Here is a 19,822-nt window from a genome sequence, read left to right as displayed (position 1 = left end):
ACAAACACTTTTAACGCCGAAGGTGATTAGAACACATACGTTGTATTAGTGCTTAACGTTTCGTGCTGAATAATCCGCTGCTATAAGTTGATATGAACGTATACCGAGGCAACGCTGTAACGAATGTGGTAATCGGCACTGGTGCTGGCCCAGATTGCGCGCGGTTTACAGCAATATATTTTAAATATGCGCCTAATTTTGTGTGATTATGACTTCACGAAGACACTGGTGTTAATGAGAGTTTGCAAATTTTCAGAATATTGACAAGGCAAGTTGCACAGCCATCATTACTATATCTGCCTATTTAAGTACTTTGCTGGAGAAATGTTTCTTTTGGTAATCCCGGTTTACTGCGTCTACCGAACTTATTCTATGTCTTTAAATATTCTAATCTTATCAATTAATCTGTTCCTTTAATAACGTTGGGAGAAAGAGGCAGACAGCTGAAATTCGAGAACAGGCGTGGGGAGCTTGTACTCTAGTTGTAATCAGAAATAGTTGAGCAAGTCATGTCATGGAGGATTTGTCATGTCGTGGAAGGTTTTAATAAACCTGTGGTTTATTACAGTAAAAAAAAATGGGCATGGGTGTCGAGGTAAGAAACATGCAATATAGATTTTAATTCAAATTGAAAAACAACTATTTAAGCGCCGTCAATATAACAACTCGCTGTTGTCATTGTTGCACGTGTAATTTGCATAGCATAGGATATGAATAAACTTTGTTTGTCCAACGGTCATTGCTGTTGGTGCCCGGAGCTAGGCTGCCAGGGGTCCATAGCCCGAGCAAAATCCTCCGAGATCCTCGGCAATGGCCCAGGCCTGCTGGACGGCCCACTCCTAGTCTTCGGGTGCGTCGCTGAGGAGGGCGGCTAGCCATCTCTCGGCGATGCACTACCCCATCAACTTCCTAAATACCCCGCTTAAATTCGAACGTAAGCGAAAGAGTAATCCAGATACACGAATACCTTGCGTATGTACGGTTAATAGTGTGATTTTACGTGTGCAGCAGCGCCAACAACTTCATCAATAGCATATGATGCTCGCCACTCGGAATGTTGGTCTTATTTATTTGTGATTTTATTGTTTCCACATTATAGCAGCAGTGTAGTAACTATCCTGTGATATTGCCTACAATATTGTGCTAACTATTCTTCAAGTATTCCTCATAAACCGCGCGCGTTGACCAGAGGACTCGTTTAGCGCACAACCGTTGATGACGCTGTCACGTGGTAATGACGGTGGAAAACCAAGCGCTTCCATGACTGTGGGTTAAGAACTCGCGTGCGTTCAAGAAAAACACTATTCGCTTCTTGGGCGCAGGCTGATTATACGGGAGTCTTTCGCTATAGAATCGGCGAGAGCATTCTAGTAATTTTGGAGACACAGGGCGTATCCTGCGCAAAGCGATAAATTTATGACAATGATGACCTAGTGAAAAACAGTAACCAGCAAAAGCCTAAACATTTACGCGCTGTATTTGCCCTCAGATGAATAACGGAAAGATTGAATTGTATTATGCCGGCATTGGCGTTAACCTGCAGTGACGATTTGGCATGATTTGAGAGCGCAAAGAAAAAGACACGGCATGAAAGAAAATGGTAGACACGGGACAAGCGCTTATTTCATCTCTATCATTTCCTTTCGTGCCTTGTCTGTTTTTTTGCGCCCTTGGATCATGTCACATATTAACGAACTAGACCCTTTGAAAGTCCTTTTCAGTAACGGCCGTGTGCGACTATAGTAGCCTGCTTCTCGACATACAGGGCGCTCATTTCGGCCCGCTGTGCTCGGAGCTGTCACGCATGGTAACGTATGGTATGGGAGCATGGTAAATTTAGCACAAGCCATCTACAGTGTCTCCCAGTATCATTCAAGTGCAACTAAACCTGCAGTGTAAAAAGCGCAAACCACGATCTGGTAAATGTCTGCCACATACGCCGCGGTGGCTTAACGGCTATGCTGTTGCGCTGCTAAGCACGAGGTCGCGGGATCGAATCCTGGCTGCGGCGGCCGCATTTCGATGGGGCGAAATCCATGTCCCGTGCATTTACTCCGCGTTAAATATCTCCTGGTGGTCAAAATTATTCCGTAGTCCCCCCCTACGGCGTACCTCATAATCAAATCGTGGTTTTGGCTCGTAAAACCCCAGAATTCAATTCAATTCAAATGTCCGCCGTAGGCTTATTCGTCAAGTATATACTCGCACTGATCGCATGTGCAATTGTTTCAAGCTGCAGTGTCTTTCTCTCGCAGCAGTCGCGCCAACGTTCCTCCGACGAATATTTTCATTCGGGTGTCATCTGATTATAGCATGTATGTTCGAAATGCAAACCTTGAATGTTAAGCTCAGCATGTCCTAAGTGTTTGTTCTTGTTTTGACCGTTAGAAACACATTCTCGTCGACAACCATTCCTGACGACGCCAGCATCTCGGTGGCTTCCTCATTTTCTCCATAACCTCAACAACTCTTGGAGAGGCCACTTTATTATTGCAAAAAAACTTTATTTTGCTCCTTACGCGCCTGCATTTTTCTACCCGTTCTTCACCCTCCACCCGAACTCCTTCCCTTCAAGTACCACCGCAAGTCTTACAAACTTGACAAAGCAGCTAGAGGGCTCTGATTACCCTTCGACTTGTTAAGAGGCCACCAGAAAAAAAAAATGTTATCGTTGTCCTTATGGAGGACACCCAAACCTCTACCATTCTACGTGGGAATGCTTCAAACAACCCGGCCTTCCTACAATACCCAACGCCTCCTCATCCCAAGGGGGAGCCGCTTTTTCCGGCACAGCCTTGGACGGCCAGCGATACCTGAGTGACCGGGCCGGCCCCGGATAGCAGATGCAACTGGGGCCCTCGACTGAGGGCTTCACCCTCTGGGACTATATTAACAAATAACAAATAAAGTTTACTACTACTACTACTACTACTACTACTACTACTACTACTACTACTACTACTACTACTACTACTACTACTACTACTACTACTGCTACTACTACTACTGCTACTACTGCTACTACTACTACTACTACTACTACTACTACTACTACTACTACTACTACTACTACTACTACTATCATTTCGATTTGTTAAGGGTCTATTAAAAAGAAGGTTGTCTAGGTAGGCTTCATTTGTGCATTTTGCTCCTGTAATACCGGAACCGTCAGCGTTTTTTTTTTCGCTGTTAAGCCAGAAAAGGCACAATAACGAACATTTCGGTGTGCCAGCTCCTTTTGACATCATGAGACGAGGACCGAGACTGCGCGAGACTAGGTAGGCGTTTATCAATAAACAATGATTACGTTTGATTCCGATAAACCCAAACACTGAATCCAGGGATTTCTCTTAAATTCTTTATAAATCTTGTGCAAATAGTTTTTGAGTACATAATGCCAAACTGGCTCGCAGTGGCTCGGATACCAGCAATGTTACGCACGCTTATAATTAGCCTTCTGCCGCTACATGAATGCAAATCGAGTCTCGAATACTTCACACGTCTATAGTAACTGGATGTGCCTAGGCGATTGTATAAGCGCTCAAGACAGGAAAAAAAACGCAGATTGTCAGTATCTGATTTATAGCCGCTTCTGTAAAACTGTTTTCTAGCAATGGGAGGGGGGGGGGGGGGGAAGATAAAGTCTCTGCTGCGATGGTGATGCCGACCTAGTTAGAAAACGCTCCTTCGTGCCGAAGAGAAGCACTTGTTTACTTTCTTATCACGAAGCCGGGCAACAGACGACTCTGATGCCGTCTGTCGTGTCTTCGATTTATCGCTCAAGAAGCCCTGCACGCATGCTGCCTCCGGTCATATCGTATCGACGATAATGTGATCGAGTGGGTCGAACGGACGTTGTCACCTTGACCGGAACGTCTCTATGGAGAACATTGTCCCCGAGAAGACATGAGGGAGGCTGCGTGGAGTCGTTGCTACTAAAGCGGTGATCTCGGTGCACCGGCGGCTTGGATGCAGAACTAGGTTTGCGCGAAGTTTATCTTCTATAACTTTAACACACTGTCGACAACTGAGCATCGCCTTTATATCTTCATTCTCCTCCTCTGTCGCCAGCTCATTCGTGTCGACAATACGAGGTACGTGAAAATTTACTCCCGCTAATCGGGCAACATTTCGCTAGATAGGCGATTATGATAATGATGCCTTTAAATGCATGGGGTATCTGACCGCTCTACGATATTGGCCAAGAGTTGGGTTGCTTTTGTAATTAAATTAGATGAGTAATTTAACGAATAATAATTGCTTAATCAGTCAGCCTTATCATCCAAAACAACGGCTCTGACAAAACATTTTGATTTTTTTTTCTCTTCGTCTATGTTTTCCTACGTTATTCCTGAAGTCGTCATCGTCGATGTCGTGCCGTTGTCCTCGTCCTTGTAATCGTCCTTTTTATTTCCTTCAAAAATGTTGTCGCCATTCACTACGTCATTACGCAGTCGTTACGATCATCTTCGTTTGCCTTGTTTTACAATCTTGTCGTAATCGTCTCGCAGTTTTCCTATTTGTTAATGTTGCATCGTAATCACTGTAATCGCTGTCTTATTTGAGACCGTTGCTTTTCATTCCTGTCGATCATTGTTTTGGCCGCTTTCTTCTAATCGGTGATGTTGTCTTTCGCGCCATCGTCTTCATCCTTGTCGAAGTTGTCAACAGCCATTGCGGTTCTCGCCCTCCCGAAACTTCACAGCTTTTTCGCAGTCGATTGAGCAACTTTCCTTGTGCACTCGCAGGCTTTTCTGTTGTTTTTTCTCGCTTAGTACCTCCTTTCTGGAGGACCACAACAGAGGCGCAGCTACAGCAGGGCAGTGTAAACCTGGGTTACAAGTGTAGTACCCATGCACATCAATACGTTAAGCGCGCCGAATGCCTGTGTAGCAGTCAAACCAAACGACCAGTTCGCATATATATGCGCTCTGTAAAAGCAATTCATTCTTTCTATAAGCACCATCAGGGCAAATTGTTTCTCTCTAAAGTAGCAACCACCTTTCGCTGCGCTTGCGAGCCATGTCTTCCACTACTCAGCGCTTTCGTGAACTTCAAAAGAAATAAGTACATTCTTTACAAAAGTCCATCGGTTATTCATTTTTCGGCTGCCGTGCTATCTACCACTCGTCTATGTTTAGCGATCATGCTTCTGTTAGCCTTGTGTTCTACGTTCTTTAAATGTGCAAGATAGATAGACGTACTGGTAACCTGTGACCAGCGCTTTGCTAAATTGTGCTGTATTAAGAGGAAGCTTTAGATCGGGTGCTCCTATCTAAATACATATAAAAGGAGAATTCGTTTTTCTAACCATTGCACGAAATTTGACGAAGTTTGTTGCATTTAAAAGAAAAACCTTATAATCTAGTGACTATTGGTTGCCAACTTTTAATTTACAAGGTAAATTTTTATTAAGAAAATAGCAAAAATTGCAAATTTTCAGAAAACAAAACTATCAAGCTTACAACTTTGTAACTCAGCAACAAAACATTGTATCACACTTCTGTGAATTGCATCTAATAGTGCATATAAAGCGGACAAAATTAATATGTTACACATGAATTAAAAAACATTTCGTAATATGGAAATACAGCTATTACAGATCCCTTGTAAAAAACGTAACAAATTCATGTAAGATGTAAAATGACATATCGCATCTGTCCGCTTTCAATGATCTAATGGATGCTATTTCAGAACCGCGATATCTGTTCTTGATGCGGAGCTATGAATTTGTAAACTTTCTGCTTCTATTTTTTTTTCAAGCTTCCGAATTTTTGAAAATATTTTTAACAAAACTCAGGATCTAAATCGAAACTCCGCTTCCAAGAGTCACTAGAATTTAACTTTCTCTCTCAAATGCAACAACTTTCATTAAAATCAATCAAGGGGTTATCTCGGAAAAAGGTTTTTGCGTTTTACATGCACTTGAATAGGCCGCGTCCGAGTTGGGCCCGAGCTAAAGCTTCCTCTTAACTCTCGGCTCTTATTTTTTCCATTTTCCATCTCAACCAGCTGGCATCTAAATAAAGAGCCCGTGGCCATGGTGACAACCGTCTGGCTCGTTTTAGCGGGTGAGTGAGTTTTGCTGGGTTTCTCATTAGTTTGCCAATGATCAGTGCACGATAGAAGAAGGGGAGGGAAAAATGTAAAGGCCTATTACCAAGTAATAACGCCGTAAGTTCTAATAAATCTGTTTTTTAAACACTGTGTACACTGACACTAGCGTTTTTGTCACACCCATTTATGGCCGGCGTTTGCGAAAATAGAACAAAAATATTATGCTATACTACATGCAACCAAGCAATCAATGCCTTACATGGACTATTAAGAAATATTCGTGTGCATTAAAAAGTCCTAATTCAACTTGCAGACTGTGAGAAATTCTGCAACGGCAGTTACCGAATGATTTCGGCTCCCTGGGGTCATTTCAAATGCAACAAAAGCTCTATACAGGATTGTATTTGAATTCTTTCTCTCTCTCTAAATGCGTCCACCATGGGCTGTAATCAAAGCTGTGACGTCATGCTTAGGAGCAGGACGCCACATCCATTACGTCACCATGGTGGACCGCTGGCATTCAAACGTAGTTCAGGGTTCTGGACCTTGGCAGTAAGAAAAAATAAAACATCTTTAAAAGGCTTCCCATGCCCAAGATAACGCCACGGACACTGAGCTGCCATTGCCGGAACCAGGTCATGTAAATGGGGTGTTGCATCTGATGTGCACACATGCCGCTCGTTCTGAAGAGTAGTCTAGCAGGCATCTACACAAGGGCCATAAACGCACCGATGGTCATCCATTCGGCGTGTTTGGTGGGCTTCATTTTTGGACAGATAGTGGCTGGCGCTTTTTAGAATCAGTTCGCGCTACGCGGAAGGTCGACGACTGTTCAAAGTGCAAAACATAAAAAATTGGCTGGCTCACTTTATAGGTTGCCTGTAGATACGACTTCAATTTCGTTGCCTTCTTGTGGGCCTGTACTTTTTATTATGGAACATGTATCAAACTCCTATTGGCAAAGGTCACCGACAAGCCTACTGCCTCTGTTATAGTGGGGCGTTTAAACCTCAAATCTAGTTATTTTCAGGAAGACCGCTACCAACGGCAGACAGATAGGGTTGCGTCCATAAATCAATAGAATTTTTATGGATAGGCTACCTATAGGCTTGATTGAATACACCCTATATATTTTTTGCAAAAATTTCATCATATCTTTTTACAAACGAGGCGGTGACTCCGTGACCACAGATTTTCTGCTTCTGACTACGACGTCACCAGTTCGAATCTTGGTGTCGAAGTGATAGCCAAGCGCTCTGAACGACGGCAGATCAAAAATTAGTTTGATTCTTGGCCACAGCGATTGCATTCCGACTGGAATGCAAGAACGCTGTTGTACATATCGTGCTTAGAGCGCACGCAAAAGTATCCCAAGTGGTTGAAATTAATCTGGCGCCCACTACTATGCCGCCTCTCATATAGTTGCACTGTCGCTTTAGAACGTTGTAACACCGCAGATCAATCGATCATCCCAGACTAGAGCGGAATACTGTTTCTCTCTAAAACTGGTGTAATGTTCAGCGCTGACTGCCGGTTGCCGTGTGACGAGTGGCCAGCAGCTGCCCTTCTGGGACGCCAACAGCTACGTGGACCAGATCATCCTGACGAGACTGCGGACACACAGGGAGGACGTCGATCCCCTAGAGGTGCCGCCATTCGCTCTGCACAACAGCCACGATAAGCGGTACGGCCCGGTGCGCTTTCAGACATCGAACGTCACCGGCCTGAGCCGACTCGCCCGATTGCAGCGTGGAGACCAGTGCGCCAGCGTCACCGACGAGTTCCCCGACAGGGCCAACGTCACCTGCCACGTCACCTTCGACGCCATCAAGGTGGGTGCGACACGGAGAACAGGCGGCATCACGGTGGTGTCGAAGGAACTGTAGATAACTTATCGCAAGATTTCAAAGTGCATTGTTCGTAAGAAATGTTCGCCAGAGGGCAGGCCTGATTGAACGTGATTGGCCGGCGTCACTTCTTACGAATTGTTTTAGGATGCGAAGCACTTTCTAATAGGGTGAGTCTGGAAGACAAGGACAGGGCGAGGCGCTGTGAGGCACATATGGGAGCGTTCCAGGAGTTGGCGTTCATTCAAAATTTCACGTGTTCTTATATACACCGTCGTAAAGTAATGTGACGCGTCATAGCTATCTTGCTGCTGAGTTTAAAAAGCAAATTAATTTTTTATGAGAGAAAAATTGATAGTGTACTGTCACACTTGCGGACATTCACTGATACTAGATTCTGCCTCTGTAATTTTTCGCGTACATTTAATTGTGTAGAAGCTGACTTTTCTGAGGTTTGCAAAAATGGGGAAGCAACCGCAGTCATTGCAATGTGTTGGCAGGCGCCTGTCCTCATAACGCTTAACATTTTGCTTGTGCTCGCTGAACCAGTCATTTACATATCACCCTGCCAGGCCAATTCAGTTTCGGCTACATGGTAAACCACTCCTTCTGCAGAAGGAATGAAAAGGCTGTGTTGCTTCTTCTGGCAAACTGACATCACAGCCATTTCATTCCTCGCGCAGACGAAGTGCTTTACAGCGTAATTAGTAATTCCCAGAAACACTGATTTTTCTATGTAGGGCACTAAACGTCACACCATTCAAAAACAGAGTTAACGTTATTCCGCAAGTCACCTAGTCACCTAAGTGACGGTCTTAAAAAGGAAGCACTCGCCTGTGAACAGCTTTAACCGTACAGCTGAAGTATCGACTGATGTACGTATTTCATTAATAAAGATAATATCACATCACTAAGGACACTTCCCTGTAGAACTCCCGTGGTCACATCGAGGGTCGCCTTTGTCGACTGTTTCTGAGATGGCAAGCTAGTTATCATTAGGCAACACGGCTTAAAAAGCGCACGTGATCTATCAATGACCTGTTAGGTGTAGCGTGATCTATCAACATATATATATATATATATATATATATATATATATATATATATATATATATATATATATATATATATATATATATATATATATATATGTCTTCTGAGTGTGTTGATACACTTCGGACAAGTCAACGACATCACTGCGTAGATGCATTCGTGCAACTTCTCGCAGGTGTACCTGGACAGCCTTCTGACTCGTGATGGCCACGAAGTCTTGGATATCAAAGCCAACGTGACATTCCGAAACGTGCTGGCGCGGCTTGACGTGTACTTTGCACCGTGGTACGACCCGGTGGCCAACCTCACCGTCGGCGCCACTTTCAGCGACCTGCGTTCGACATTTGACGGCCTCACCAAGACGCCTGAAACGCAAAAGCTCCTCTGGGGCTACGAAAAGGTAGCGAAGGACATCGTCGCCCAGGCCATTACTGTGGAAGTCAGCAACGTTTTGACTAAAGTCGCGTCGGAGCTGGTATTTCCATGCTGCAGCAGCAGGTGACAGAAGGAAACGACGCAAGGATCCGGGTCCAGCGCGGCCAGGAAACCACAACGTTAACGATTGACTCCCATCAGCAAATATAAGCTATAGGGTTGCTGCAAGCGAGCGCATCTGTTCACGCTGGTTGATCTCAATGACCAGCGGGTGAGGAAGACATAAATTGTTTCATGTGCCTCTACCATTGTTGTCATGTCTGCCAACTTTCGGTGGTCTCTTTTCCCGAACTTTTATCCATCTAACAGACGACAAAGACTTTGGTTGAGTAATTTAACTCAGACATCGAAGGAAATAGCCATACTTATACTGCACAACTCGGTACACCGCAGGTTTATGCATATTGATTACTCTCAGAGGCTCAGATAATCGCTAAATGGCGAAGACTGACCTAGAGAAGGCTTTCGGACAAGCGTCATCTATACGCATCGTAGTCTGCGCCAGATACCCACAGGGCGCGTACCTTTTCTTCGCACACAGACGGAGACAGAAAATTTTTAGAAGGAATTCAAAGGGTGTAAAAGATACCAAACGCAAGAAAGCGACTGCGTCGGACGTTTCTAAATTACTATATCATTACTGTATCGGTGAGATTATTATATCAGTGATGTTAATTTTTTTAACCTTTTCTTCTAGTTCTTGCTGAAATATTTTAGACTTACTGTGTACTTCACTGAGCGGTTTTTACGTGTGCATTATTTCTGCGCACTAAAAACGATAATTACCATGCTTAACCAGCTAGCTCTAGAGAAAGTTCATTGTTCTGTGACTACGATGGCTATGTAACTATAAGTGCATCAAAACGACGCGGCCAGTGCTGTAGTCCAAGTAAGAGCATGCGAAATAGATTGTAATTAAACTTGCTAATCTTTAAACAGTGCTGGGCAAAATAAAGGCGAATTTCTTTGCCCTAATTGTGCGCAGGAAACATTCCAGAACTAGAGCATAAATCTTCTCTTTTGATCATTCCCGAACCGATTTATTAACGTTTGTTAAATTTAAATATAAGACGTTATAATCTAGTGGACGTTGAGAGTGCTTCATTTATTTGCAGCCTCAATGGTATCAAAACACGCTAACGATATAAATTTTTCAAAGATTACACATCGTTTAATAGAGCGCAACTTCAAAAAAAAAACGAAAAAGAAGGTCTTGAAGTTTAATAAGCTCGACCTAAGAGGACACATACAGCTCACAAACTGGGCGTATAATATCCTGCTGTGAAATAAAACAATAGCTCATATAGACTTTAGCAAAATTCGCGAACAATGCATAACAATTTTACTTGAACTCTATACTAAGGCGTTTCACGCACCTGCTTTAAACTCCCTGATAAACCCCGTTTACAGAACTTCTTTATCTGCCATCGGCGTCATTTTACCGCGCTGTAAAGCTAATGCTTCAGTATTAAGAAAGAAATCGAACAATTCTCGTCAGTTAGGAAAACGTTTTAATATCTGCATAAGAAATCGTCCTGTACGCACTACAGTTTAAACTGTTCTTTTTTTTTTAATACGACAAAGTTAATTCAGCAGTGAAGTGCACTTCTGTGCTTTCTCTTCCTCTTTCTATCCCCATACTCCCTTTCCCCCGCGCCGGGCTCCCAACCAGAGCTAGCTCTAGTTAGTCTCCCTGCCTTTCTATACACTCTCTCTCTCTCTCTCTCTCTCTCTCTCTCTCTATCTATCTATCTATCTATCTATCTATCTATCTATCTCTATCTCTCTGTCTCTCTCTCTCTTTAGATTTGTTCAGAAAGATTATGCTCGAGTGCGAGCCATAGCTATAATTCAGTATATATCACGTACAAAAGAACGATGCCGACAACGCTTCAAAAGGTGTTCAAAGTTACACATTTTATTGGATGAAATATGCAGACCACAGGAGTTGTGTAGATCGCAAGATGGAATAAATGCAGCCGTATTTTTGTTCCTTCTTTCTTTTGTTCACTTAAGCCAGTAGTACTCCTGACGGACAGCGTCTTGCCTACCAAGGTCACGGACTGACTTGCGGCCTGAAAATACGTAGTGACCTTCAGTTAGCGGCGTGACATGCAGGCATATGTCAAAAATTTGTAGATATCTTACAAAAAGAAATTTCATGTTTATGTACACATTGAAAACTACCTGGTAACAAGAACTACCTGTTCACGAACTGAACCACCACAACCAGTTACATTTCATTGGTGGCACTGATGGTATGAGCTTAAGTTTCGTGCTCTTCCAGCTATAGGACTACATTGCTAGCATTGTGGTTTATCGCGAAGTCAAATTAAACAAACACAAAATTATCCACACATAAGTGGCCCACCATTAGTGGCAAGACTAAGGAGGCAAAGATGCGCACAGGTGTTATTCCTTATACAGATATCCTGTTTAAATTTTTTTTTCCTAACAGAGATGTCTATAGGAGCTCGAGATAGACAGAAATGCAACGGCGAGTGTTGCGGATAAAAAGTTATTGCTATCAGCAGCAACATTAATTGTCAGCAAGTCCTTACCCATAAGTGCCATAGCCCTTAGAAGTTCCGTCCTGAAGACATCCAGCATCATCTTGACGCCTCTTCTACCCTGAAAACGCGAAAAAATCTCGACGTAATTTAGTCACGCCAGGCGACAAACTAGGCCAAATGCTTCTCGTTGAAACCCAAAATATCACAATCACAAACTATACGCGGACGAAAGTCTTTGTGGTCTTCTATCGTCCGGGTAAAATTCCCATTCGTTTATAGTCTACACTGATACGGCCGCTGAACGTCACATAGCAGTTAAATTCGGAGCTTCAAAAAGCCGGACATCAGTACTTAAAGTAGCACAGATAGCGATAAAAAATTCAGCTTGAATTAGTGGAACAAAGAGGTGTTCATGAGAGCCCGTTGACCACGTTCTCGTAAGCTGTCACTTGCGCCGCCACGTGGCGGACTCATGACCCCTGTGCACCCTAAAGTTACTGCACGCTCCCATGGAGAAAATACCTGCGTATGCTGCCCAAAGAGCAAACATAAATAATAACTCTAGTGAACCCCCAATGACAATGCACCAGTCATTATAGGCAAAGACCTCCAACACATCCGTCATGATAAAAGAAACAATGCAGATAAGCGTGCATTTTGTAATCTATGTGGGGTGAAGCTTTCCTGAAGCCGCTCAATGAAATGCTATAAATTTTTCCATTTCATTTATGCGTCTTCGGCGTAAAGAAAACTCGCGCACCCATGTTAGGCACTGTGATAACTCTTATATTCGCTCGTATTTCTTCGTTTCTTCTTGTTTATTTTAAATGTACCCCCCCCCCCCCCCCCGCTTACTAGCCGATCCCCCACTGTGGATATGCGCCGTAGTATGGGCATTATCATCATCAACACGTGCCGATTCGCTCAAAGAGACGGTTGACATTGGCACGATAGAAGTGTAAGTGCAATTGTGGCCTAATGGTCAGGAAAGTAGGCGCAAAAAAGGTTAGAAAGGTTTGCATTGTTAGAGGAATTGTGCTCTTGATGACGTATACTCGTCGAAATATGAGGACAACTAGGTATCATTTGCTTTATCACTCAGCGATCTCGTAGAAAACAAAGCCAGCGGCCTGGCCACGTATGAGGGTATAAAAGATGGCAGTGCTGTTCTGTGTGCTAGCTATTGGGCAAGACAACAGCAGCAGCAGCAACACTCAGCCACACCATTGTGCGCAATATGGACTTTTTGTAGCGCGTTTCTTTCATCAGTAGGGTTTGAGAACTCTCCTATCATGTCTCTCGTCATGTCACTATCGCGAATTGCTGACCTCTGTTCACTTGATGCGTTCCGTTAAGTCTAACAAACTTCTCTCTCCACGGTCAGGAAAGGGCGGGAGGGATCGCAAAGAAAGCTTCGCGTTAAAGGATGTCGCATGTATGCATGAGCCAATGCGTCCGCCCAACACCACCTAGATTTTTCTAGAGAATTTATACAGCGCCACGTGATTCGTCTGCACCAGGAAGTGGCTGAAAGAGCGCTAGAATTTCGCATCGCGCTGCGAACGCTTCACTTTTTCGTACTAGGCGAAGTTGCTTGTGCGAGACACAGAGTAGCTGAAAAGGAAGCAGGAAGCCTGTGACTGCACGGAAAATTTCTAGCGCACGGCCGACACGTGAACAGCAGTATCCATGCGCCTCAGTTTGTTACTCTTGCGCGCCTTACTGCGTCGGTGTTTACTAGAGTGATTCTAAAGGTTTCCAAGTTATCGTTAAAGCGGCTGAATAGCACATTTATGCCCAAAGTGGGCTGTGCCGCTTCGTGTGTCGCGCTGTTTCTTGAGCAAGGCCACATCGCACGTATTGCGGAGGCATGTTCCGCAAATAAATTGCTGGTCTATGTCATCATCATCATCATCATCATCATCATCAGCCTGGTTACGCCCACTGCAGGGCAAAGGCCTCTCCCATACTTCTCCAACTGCCCCGGTCATGTACTAATTGTGGCCATGTTGACCCTCCAAACTTCCTAATCTCATCTGCCCACCTTTCTGTCGCCCCCTGCTACGCTTCCCTTCCCTCGGAATCCAGTCCGTAACCCTTAATGACCATCGGTTATCTTCCCTCCTCATTACATGTCCTGCCCATGCCCATTTCTTTTTCTTGATTTCAACTAAGATGTCATTAACGCGCGTTTGTTCCCTCACCCAATCTGCTCTTTTCTTATCCCTTAATGTTACACCTATCATTCTTCTTTCCATAGCTCGTTGCGTCGTCCTCAATTTAAGTAGAACCCTTTTCGTCTGCAGGTTTCTGCCCCGTACGTGAGTACTGGTAAGACACAGCTGTTATAAACTTTTCTCTTGAGGGATAATGGCAACCTGCTGTTCATGATCTCAGAATGCCTGCCAAACGCACCCCAGCCCATTCTTATTCTTCTGATTATTTCACTCTCATGATCCGGATCAGCAGTCACTACCTGTCCTAAGTAGATGTATTCCCTTACCACTTCCAGTGCCTCGCTACCTATCGTAAAGAAAGATATGGTCTATGGTCTATGTACTTCCCTGTAAATTATAAACCACCCAAACGGCCGATGCTTTCCGATACTGCGATATGACTTCAGTCCCTCGTGATTGCATTATCTTTTAGATTATTTTATTTGCCATTCGCAAGGGCGTTGCCGCGGTTTCTCACGTGGCAGCAGTTGCGGTACTCTTCGTTGCTGTGAGTTGCAAACCACCATTGAAATGAAAAAAGTTACGCAGAAGCGGAAACACGGGAAATTAAAATTCGTTGTTCGACACCGCGGGGATGTTTCATTTGGCTAGGTTCCTCTCTAGATGTAGTGCAAGCTCACTGTAGGATAAAGGCCAAGAATCGAACGGATTTGGAAAAGAACCTTAGTTCGGCCTAGAAAACAGGAAACATCCGGGTATAGATTTAAGGACGAAAAAAGGAACACTGCACGAAGATATTAGCAAGAAAGTGCCTCGAAAGAAACACAAATTTATCAACGGCATGCAGACATCCTCATGACAGTGCCGAAGAGAGAAGGATATGTGTCAAAATAAATGCTGCAGACGTTTTGCTGCACTGATTGTTCCTTTCTTTAATTTTTTGTGTGTTAATTTCAGTCTGGTTTTGCTGCTAATTTCACTTTTTCAATTGTGATCTCGCAAATTTTTGTTGATTTTATTTGAATTTAAATTCACACTCTTTTTTTTTTTCGAAAGCTGCCCAATTATTGGCCAACGCTCACAGTGAGTATACAGGCTGGTGTAAGTGGGCTCATCATCAATACTATTAGAATCAATGCGGTTATCATCAACCATGCAGGGCAGAGAAGTTCGTCTTACGGTGGGCAACGATACTCTAGCTATGGCTGTTACCATATCGTGCTTTGCGTACGCCATCAATTTCGCTTTCGGTGTTTCGTACATTGCTGTTCTTTCTAGAAATACCTGTTCATCATAAGAGTTGGTGTACAAATTCCACGCCCCACTGGTGGCGCCCTGTGGACAAGCGAATGTAGGTCTTGAAGGCTATGCTTCTTGTGGTTGCATGAGGCAGAAACGATTTCGGTAGGCGGAAACAGCCTATTGTAGCTGAGGAGGGGTGGGCAGAAAGCCGATCATGTTACCAAGTAAAACTGCATTATAAAATGGGTAGTGCAAACCAGTGAATCATTGGCTGCAGATTGGTATATGTAAATAATGTACAGAAAGTCGCTATTATGAATGGCATAATAATTAACACACAAATTATCTTTAACGCACTAAGGCAAGAGTACGGGTGCGAGTGTACGGGAATGAAAAGTAGTATTACTAGCCATTTAATCTCATTTGTAATAACGAGGTGTAGGAAAGGCCAAATATTGCGCAGACAAAGAAGCAAAAGATCAAAGCTGAAGCCATTAAACGGCGTTCCTGAAGTGTGCAGGGTTTGTGTGGACGACGACCTTGGCAGGGAGATTGTTCCAGTTGACGAGCATGTGGCTAACCACTGCACCACGTGACACTAAGCACTGCAATAACTTTTTGACATTCTAGGCCAATAACGATGCTCCAAATATCAGACATGTTTGTTTTTCCTTAACGCACGAAAGTGCTGGAACCCACCACATAAGCTTCATATTGATTGTTCGTCTAATTTTGCCCATGTTCCTTTCTGAACGATTTTATACACAGTGAACTTTGTACATCATTCATCACGTAATGAATGATAGCTTGATTCAGTGAAAGGCAGCTTGTTTCAGCGTAGCTAACATATTATTAAACTCGCCTGCTTCCTCCATTTTCATGTGTCGCTAGGGGCCCTGTTTTGCTGCCGCTTCTTGAGTTCACAGGTGCAGTGCTCAGGCCTTGAAGACTCCAGGTCGGGGGTCTCCAACTCAAACCAGACATCTGGCAGCGCACATGGCACATATCCCACTGTGCAACGAACTCTGATATGTTCGGTGAGAACTGGAGGGTTTACTGCATGTATAACGGTGATACGGACAAAGCATCACAACTTATGTTTTCTTCTATCTTTTTTAGAAATGCTTATTGCGTGGAAAGTAAAAATTAACGTTTCTTGGGTACTAGGCGCGAAAACACACGACACAAGGAAGGAAGGAAACACAAGTGTGTGTTTTCGCGCCTAGTACCCAAGATGAATTGTGACCAACTCGCCCAACAAGACGTCCTTTTAAAAAATTAACGTGGAAAGTATACGTAAAAGTCGCACACGGGAGTATTATGGGCCTAGTGTTTGGTACCTCTGTTCTAGTAAATGTTGCATAACCCTCTACCAATTTTCCACAAAACGGGCAACGTTTTCCTGTCGCTTTCGAACGAGGTCTACCCGATCACTGAAATTTGAAATCTTATTCACACTCTATGAGTTCCCAATACCCCTTTCGTTTGACCTTCTTATATTCTCATCATCCGCCGTGTCATATGCGCGTTCCTCCTTAGAATGAATGATGCGATCGGACGTACGTAGGGCGACGGATGCAATCACCTTCGAGTAAGTGCTCGAGGTGAGAAATCAAGCTGCTTGTAATAAATAAGATTGAAATTAAGAAAAAATATATAAAACTGATTTGAGCCATTGGATCTAGACGCCTCAAAGTGGACCGAGGCCACCAAGGAGGTGCAACATTCCGGCCCAACTGACCCATCAGCACGTGGTATACTTACGTCATATGCGAGGGCCCACAGCGCCGGCCTTCCCACGAACACCGCTTTTGCACCGAGTGCGAGCGCCTTGATGACGTCCGTTCCCATGCGTACGCCGCCGTCCATGTAGACCTCTGCCCGGTCGCCCACGGCCGACACGATTTCCGGCAGCGCCTCAATCTGCGCAACGTGTGAGCATCGCTATATCGGAACGATGACAGCAGGACTTGTGTGCACGTGCATACGGAACACCAAGGAACAAATATGCAGGATCAAATTCTTTTCGATTGATTGATTGATTGATTGATTGATTGATTGATTGATTGATTGATTGATTGATTGATTGATTGATTGATTGATTGATTGATTGATTGATTGACGTTCTAAAAGAGGGCACTAATGGGAATATTAAAATGCATTAGTAAATGTTGTTTGAATGATTCCGAATTGGAGAGTTTTACCGGGAGTATATCAGCGCTAAAGTCTGTCCGCGTGCGTACGTAGTTCGGATTCCTCACTATGCTTTTCCATATCCTACAGAAAGGAAGTTGCGCATATAACATCACGCTCGTAATATCCCGCAATTACGATTACCTTTGAAACATTATAATAAGCATTTTCTTTTAGTTTTTACTTTAAATTATAAGGTTTTATGCGACCATGCTCTTCCTCCCTATAGAAGCACCCAACAGATGCTGGGTTCTTGTTCAGTTCCCCGTAGTAGGTGAACTCAATTATTTGAGGAAGAAGCAGGCAACCAAAACATTTTTTTCCCTAAACTTTGTTTGCTGATCTTGAACAAACCGACCAATTCCTGGCCGATCCCCCACCGTGAGTTTGTGCCATTTCCGCAGAGGAGCAACAACAAACAAGATGCTGGTCTTCAGTGTGGGAAAATGCTCCTGTCCCAGTACATGAATTCAGAGCGGAAGAAATCGCTAAAATCTTCGGTTCTATTTATTTTTTCGCGTATTTGTCACCCTTAAGTGTCGTAGTTTGTCCCGTGGCATATATCTTTACCCACTGCATCCATTCTACGTACAATGCTGTCACAGCAGATGACGTGCCGTTTTCTTGGTCCATACTTGTCTACCAAGTTTTCTTTCTTTTTTCATTTAGTCCAAATGTTTGGCACTCTGGGGTCACAGAAAGCATCGCACTATCTACTGCAAACCAATAGCGGATGTTTCTTCGACAGCGAGAAATCAAACACCATGTTAAAGTCTAGGCGGATGTTCACTGTGCGTTGTGTAACAGCCATGTCATCTTTTGCTTTCTTCCTTCTTATATTGTAACATTTCGATCTCCTTTAAATATGCGTCCCTAAATTTATTTGTCATTTTATCAAACATGTTTTAACTCTGTCTCTCACCGTGGCCGGCGTTCCGTCCAGCTGGCGTCCCCCGTGGTTCGACACGATAATGGCGTCTGCGCCCACGCTCACTGCTATGGAAGCATCCTCCGCTGCGGCAAGACAGTGCATATGAAATTACAAAACGACTAAAAAAAACGAAGGGCGCCTCAAAGAACGTCACTTGCTGCTTCTTTTGCAAATGCATTGGTTGATGCAACTTGATTGAAATTCACGGACTCTTCGGCCAGTCTGCGTTGTCATGACTGGCGCGACTGTAAGTCTGCATATACTGTTGAAATAAGTTGTAGAAATTACGAAAAATGCACAGTGGGTTATAAGGGATGTTGCAGTGAATGGCTCCGGAATAGTTTTGTCCAGCTGGATTTCTTCGACATGCGTGTGACCAAAGCACGGTACACATGCATTGAACTCCCATCGAAAAACGGCTGCCGCGGCCTGGTATTAAACAAAAGTTCGCATGTACTTTTGTTTGGTGTATACATTTTGTAGTAAAAATTGTTCATGTTTTTAAGGTGCAAAACTGACGTTATACATGTATTCATACTTAACATTATCAGTGTTCTTTGTTTATGTGCATATATATAGTGCCCTCCTGCTATGGTCTCAGTAGAGACTGGCAGTATTGTAAATAAATAAATAAATAAATCTCGTGCCCAGCAACAAAAATCCCATAGCCACCGAACTGTCACGACGGAGGTGCAAATTAGCATCACCCACAGAGGGGAGGTATGTTTCGGAGCTAATTATCACGTGCTACAGGGAAATTGTAGCAGAGGTCCTCTTACAGTCTTGTGCTCTGGCAGCTCCTCTTGCAACTTCTGCATGTAATACACATTTGTAACTCAATAAAAGATGATTCTGTTGAGTTCACTTTCTTTTCCTCATTCGTAAAAGCAGTGGTCGCTGCAGAGACTATAAATATCGTACGACGTAAGCTAGTAACGGCCGACCACTACTGATAACAAGCTAACCACCCTCACCCCCTCCTCTCCCCCAACAAACAAAAAATAAACCGTTCTTCGCCTTGTTGCTAGCCTCACGGGTCATGTTGTAACGGCAGCGAAGCTTATCATCCGAAGGGTTGCAGGAATATTAGCTAGCCCAAGCTCAAAAAATAAAATTTGAGTGAGAGGGGAGTGCTATTTTGAATAAATTTCGCGCTGGGAGAGACTCAGTCGATTATTTAAATGGCATCTTTATTCACGCACTATTTTCCTACATATATGAGGCCAGTTTGATTTGCCTGCTCTGAAGAGGGGAGAAGGGCAAGGCTTGTTCCCCCACTCCGCTCGTCTAGCCTTGGGGCGTACCCCTGAACAATGAAAAACCTTTTTTTTTTTTTTTTCTGGTGTTACTACTAATAAATGTCGTCCTCGTTTT

The 19,822-nt window shown here is 43.8% G+C and overlaps 2 protein-coding genes across 3 annotated transcripts in view; one reads left to right on the top strand and one right to left on the bottom strand.

Annotated features, from left to right (window-relative positions):
- Positions 1-3,822: 3,822 nt before the first annotated feature.
- Positions 3,823-9,638, top strand: LOC126536585 (uncharacterized). Of its 2 annotated transcripts, none has more exons than XM_050183608.3 (4): positions 3,823-3,981; positions 6,013-6,071; positions 7,579-7,889; positions 9,133-9,638. In XM_050183608.3, exons 2-4 carry the CDS (start codon positions 6,041-6,043, stop codon positions 9,457-9,459), a joined length of 669 nt encoding a protein of 222 aa, XP_050039565.2. In that variant the 5' UTR covers positions 3,823-3,981; positions 6,013-6,040; the 3' UTR covers positions 9,460-9,638. The 2 variants fall into 2 exon arrangements, with proteins under 2 accessions (XP_050039565.2, XP_050039564.2); XM_050183607.3 differs by having other exon boundaries at positions 3,824-4,094.
- Positions 9,639-9,740: 102 nt separating this feature from the next.
- LOC126536584 (uncharacterized) overlaps positions 9,741-19,822 on the bottom strand; it is a 30,284-nt gene continuing 20,202 nt past the window's right edge. Inside the window, exons 6-9 of the mRNA XM_072287635.1 lie at positions 18,440-18,531; positions 17,089-17,247; positions 11,954-12,023; positions 9,741-11,467 (exon numbers count right to left, since the gene is read on the bottom strand). Of these exons, the coding sequence (XP_072143736.1) occupies positions 11,400-11,467; positions 11,954-12,023; positions 17,089-17,247; positions 18,440-18,531 (389 nt within the window). The 3' untranslated portion in view covers positions 9,741-11,399. The remainder of the gene's footprint in view (positions 11,468-11,953; positions 12,024-17,088; positions 17,248-18,439; positions 18,532-19,822) is intronic.

Source organism: Dermacentor andersoni, chromosome 4 (assembly GCF_023375885.2).
Source record: "Dermacentor andersoni chromosome 4, qqDerAnde1_hic_scaffold, whole genome shotgun sequence".
Lineage (NCBI taxonomy): Eukaryota > Metazoa > Arthropoda > Arachnida > Ixodida > Ixodidae > Dermacentor > Dermacentor andersoni.
Note: the sequence above shows the minus strand (reverse complement) of the source record. Positions and strands in the feature narration are given on the sequence as shown.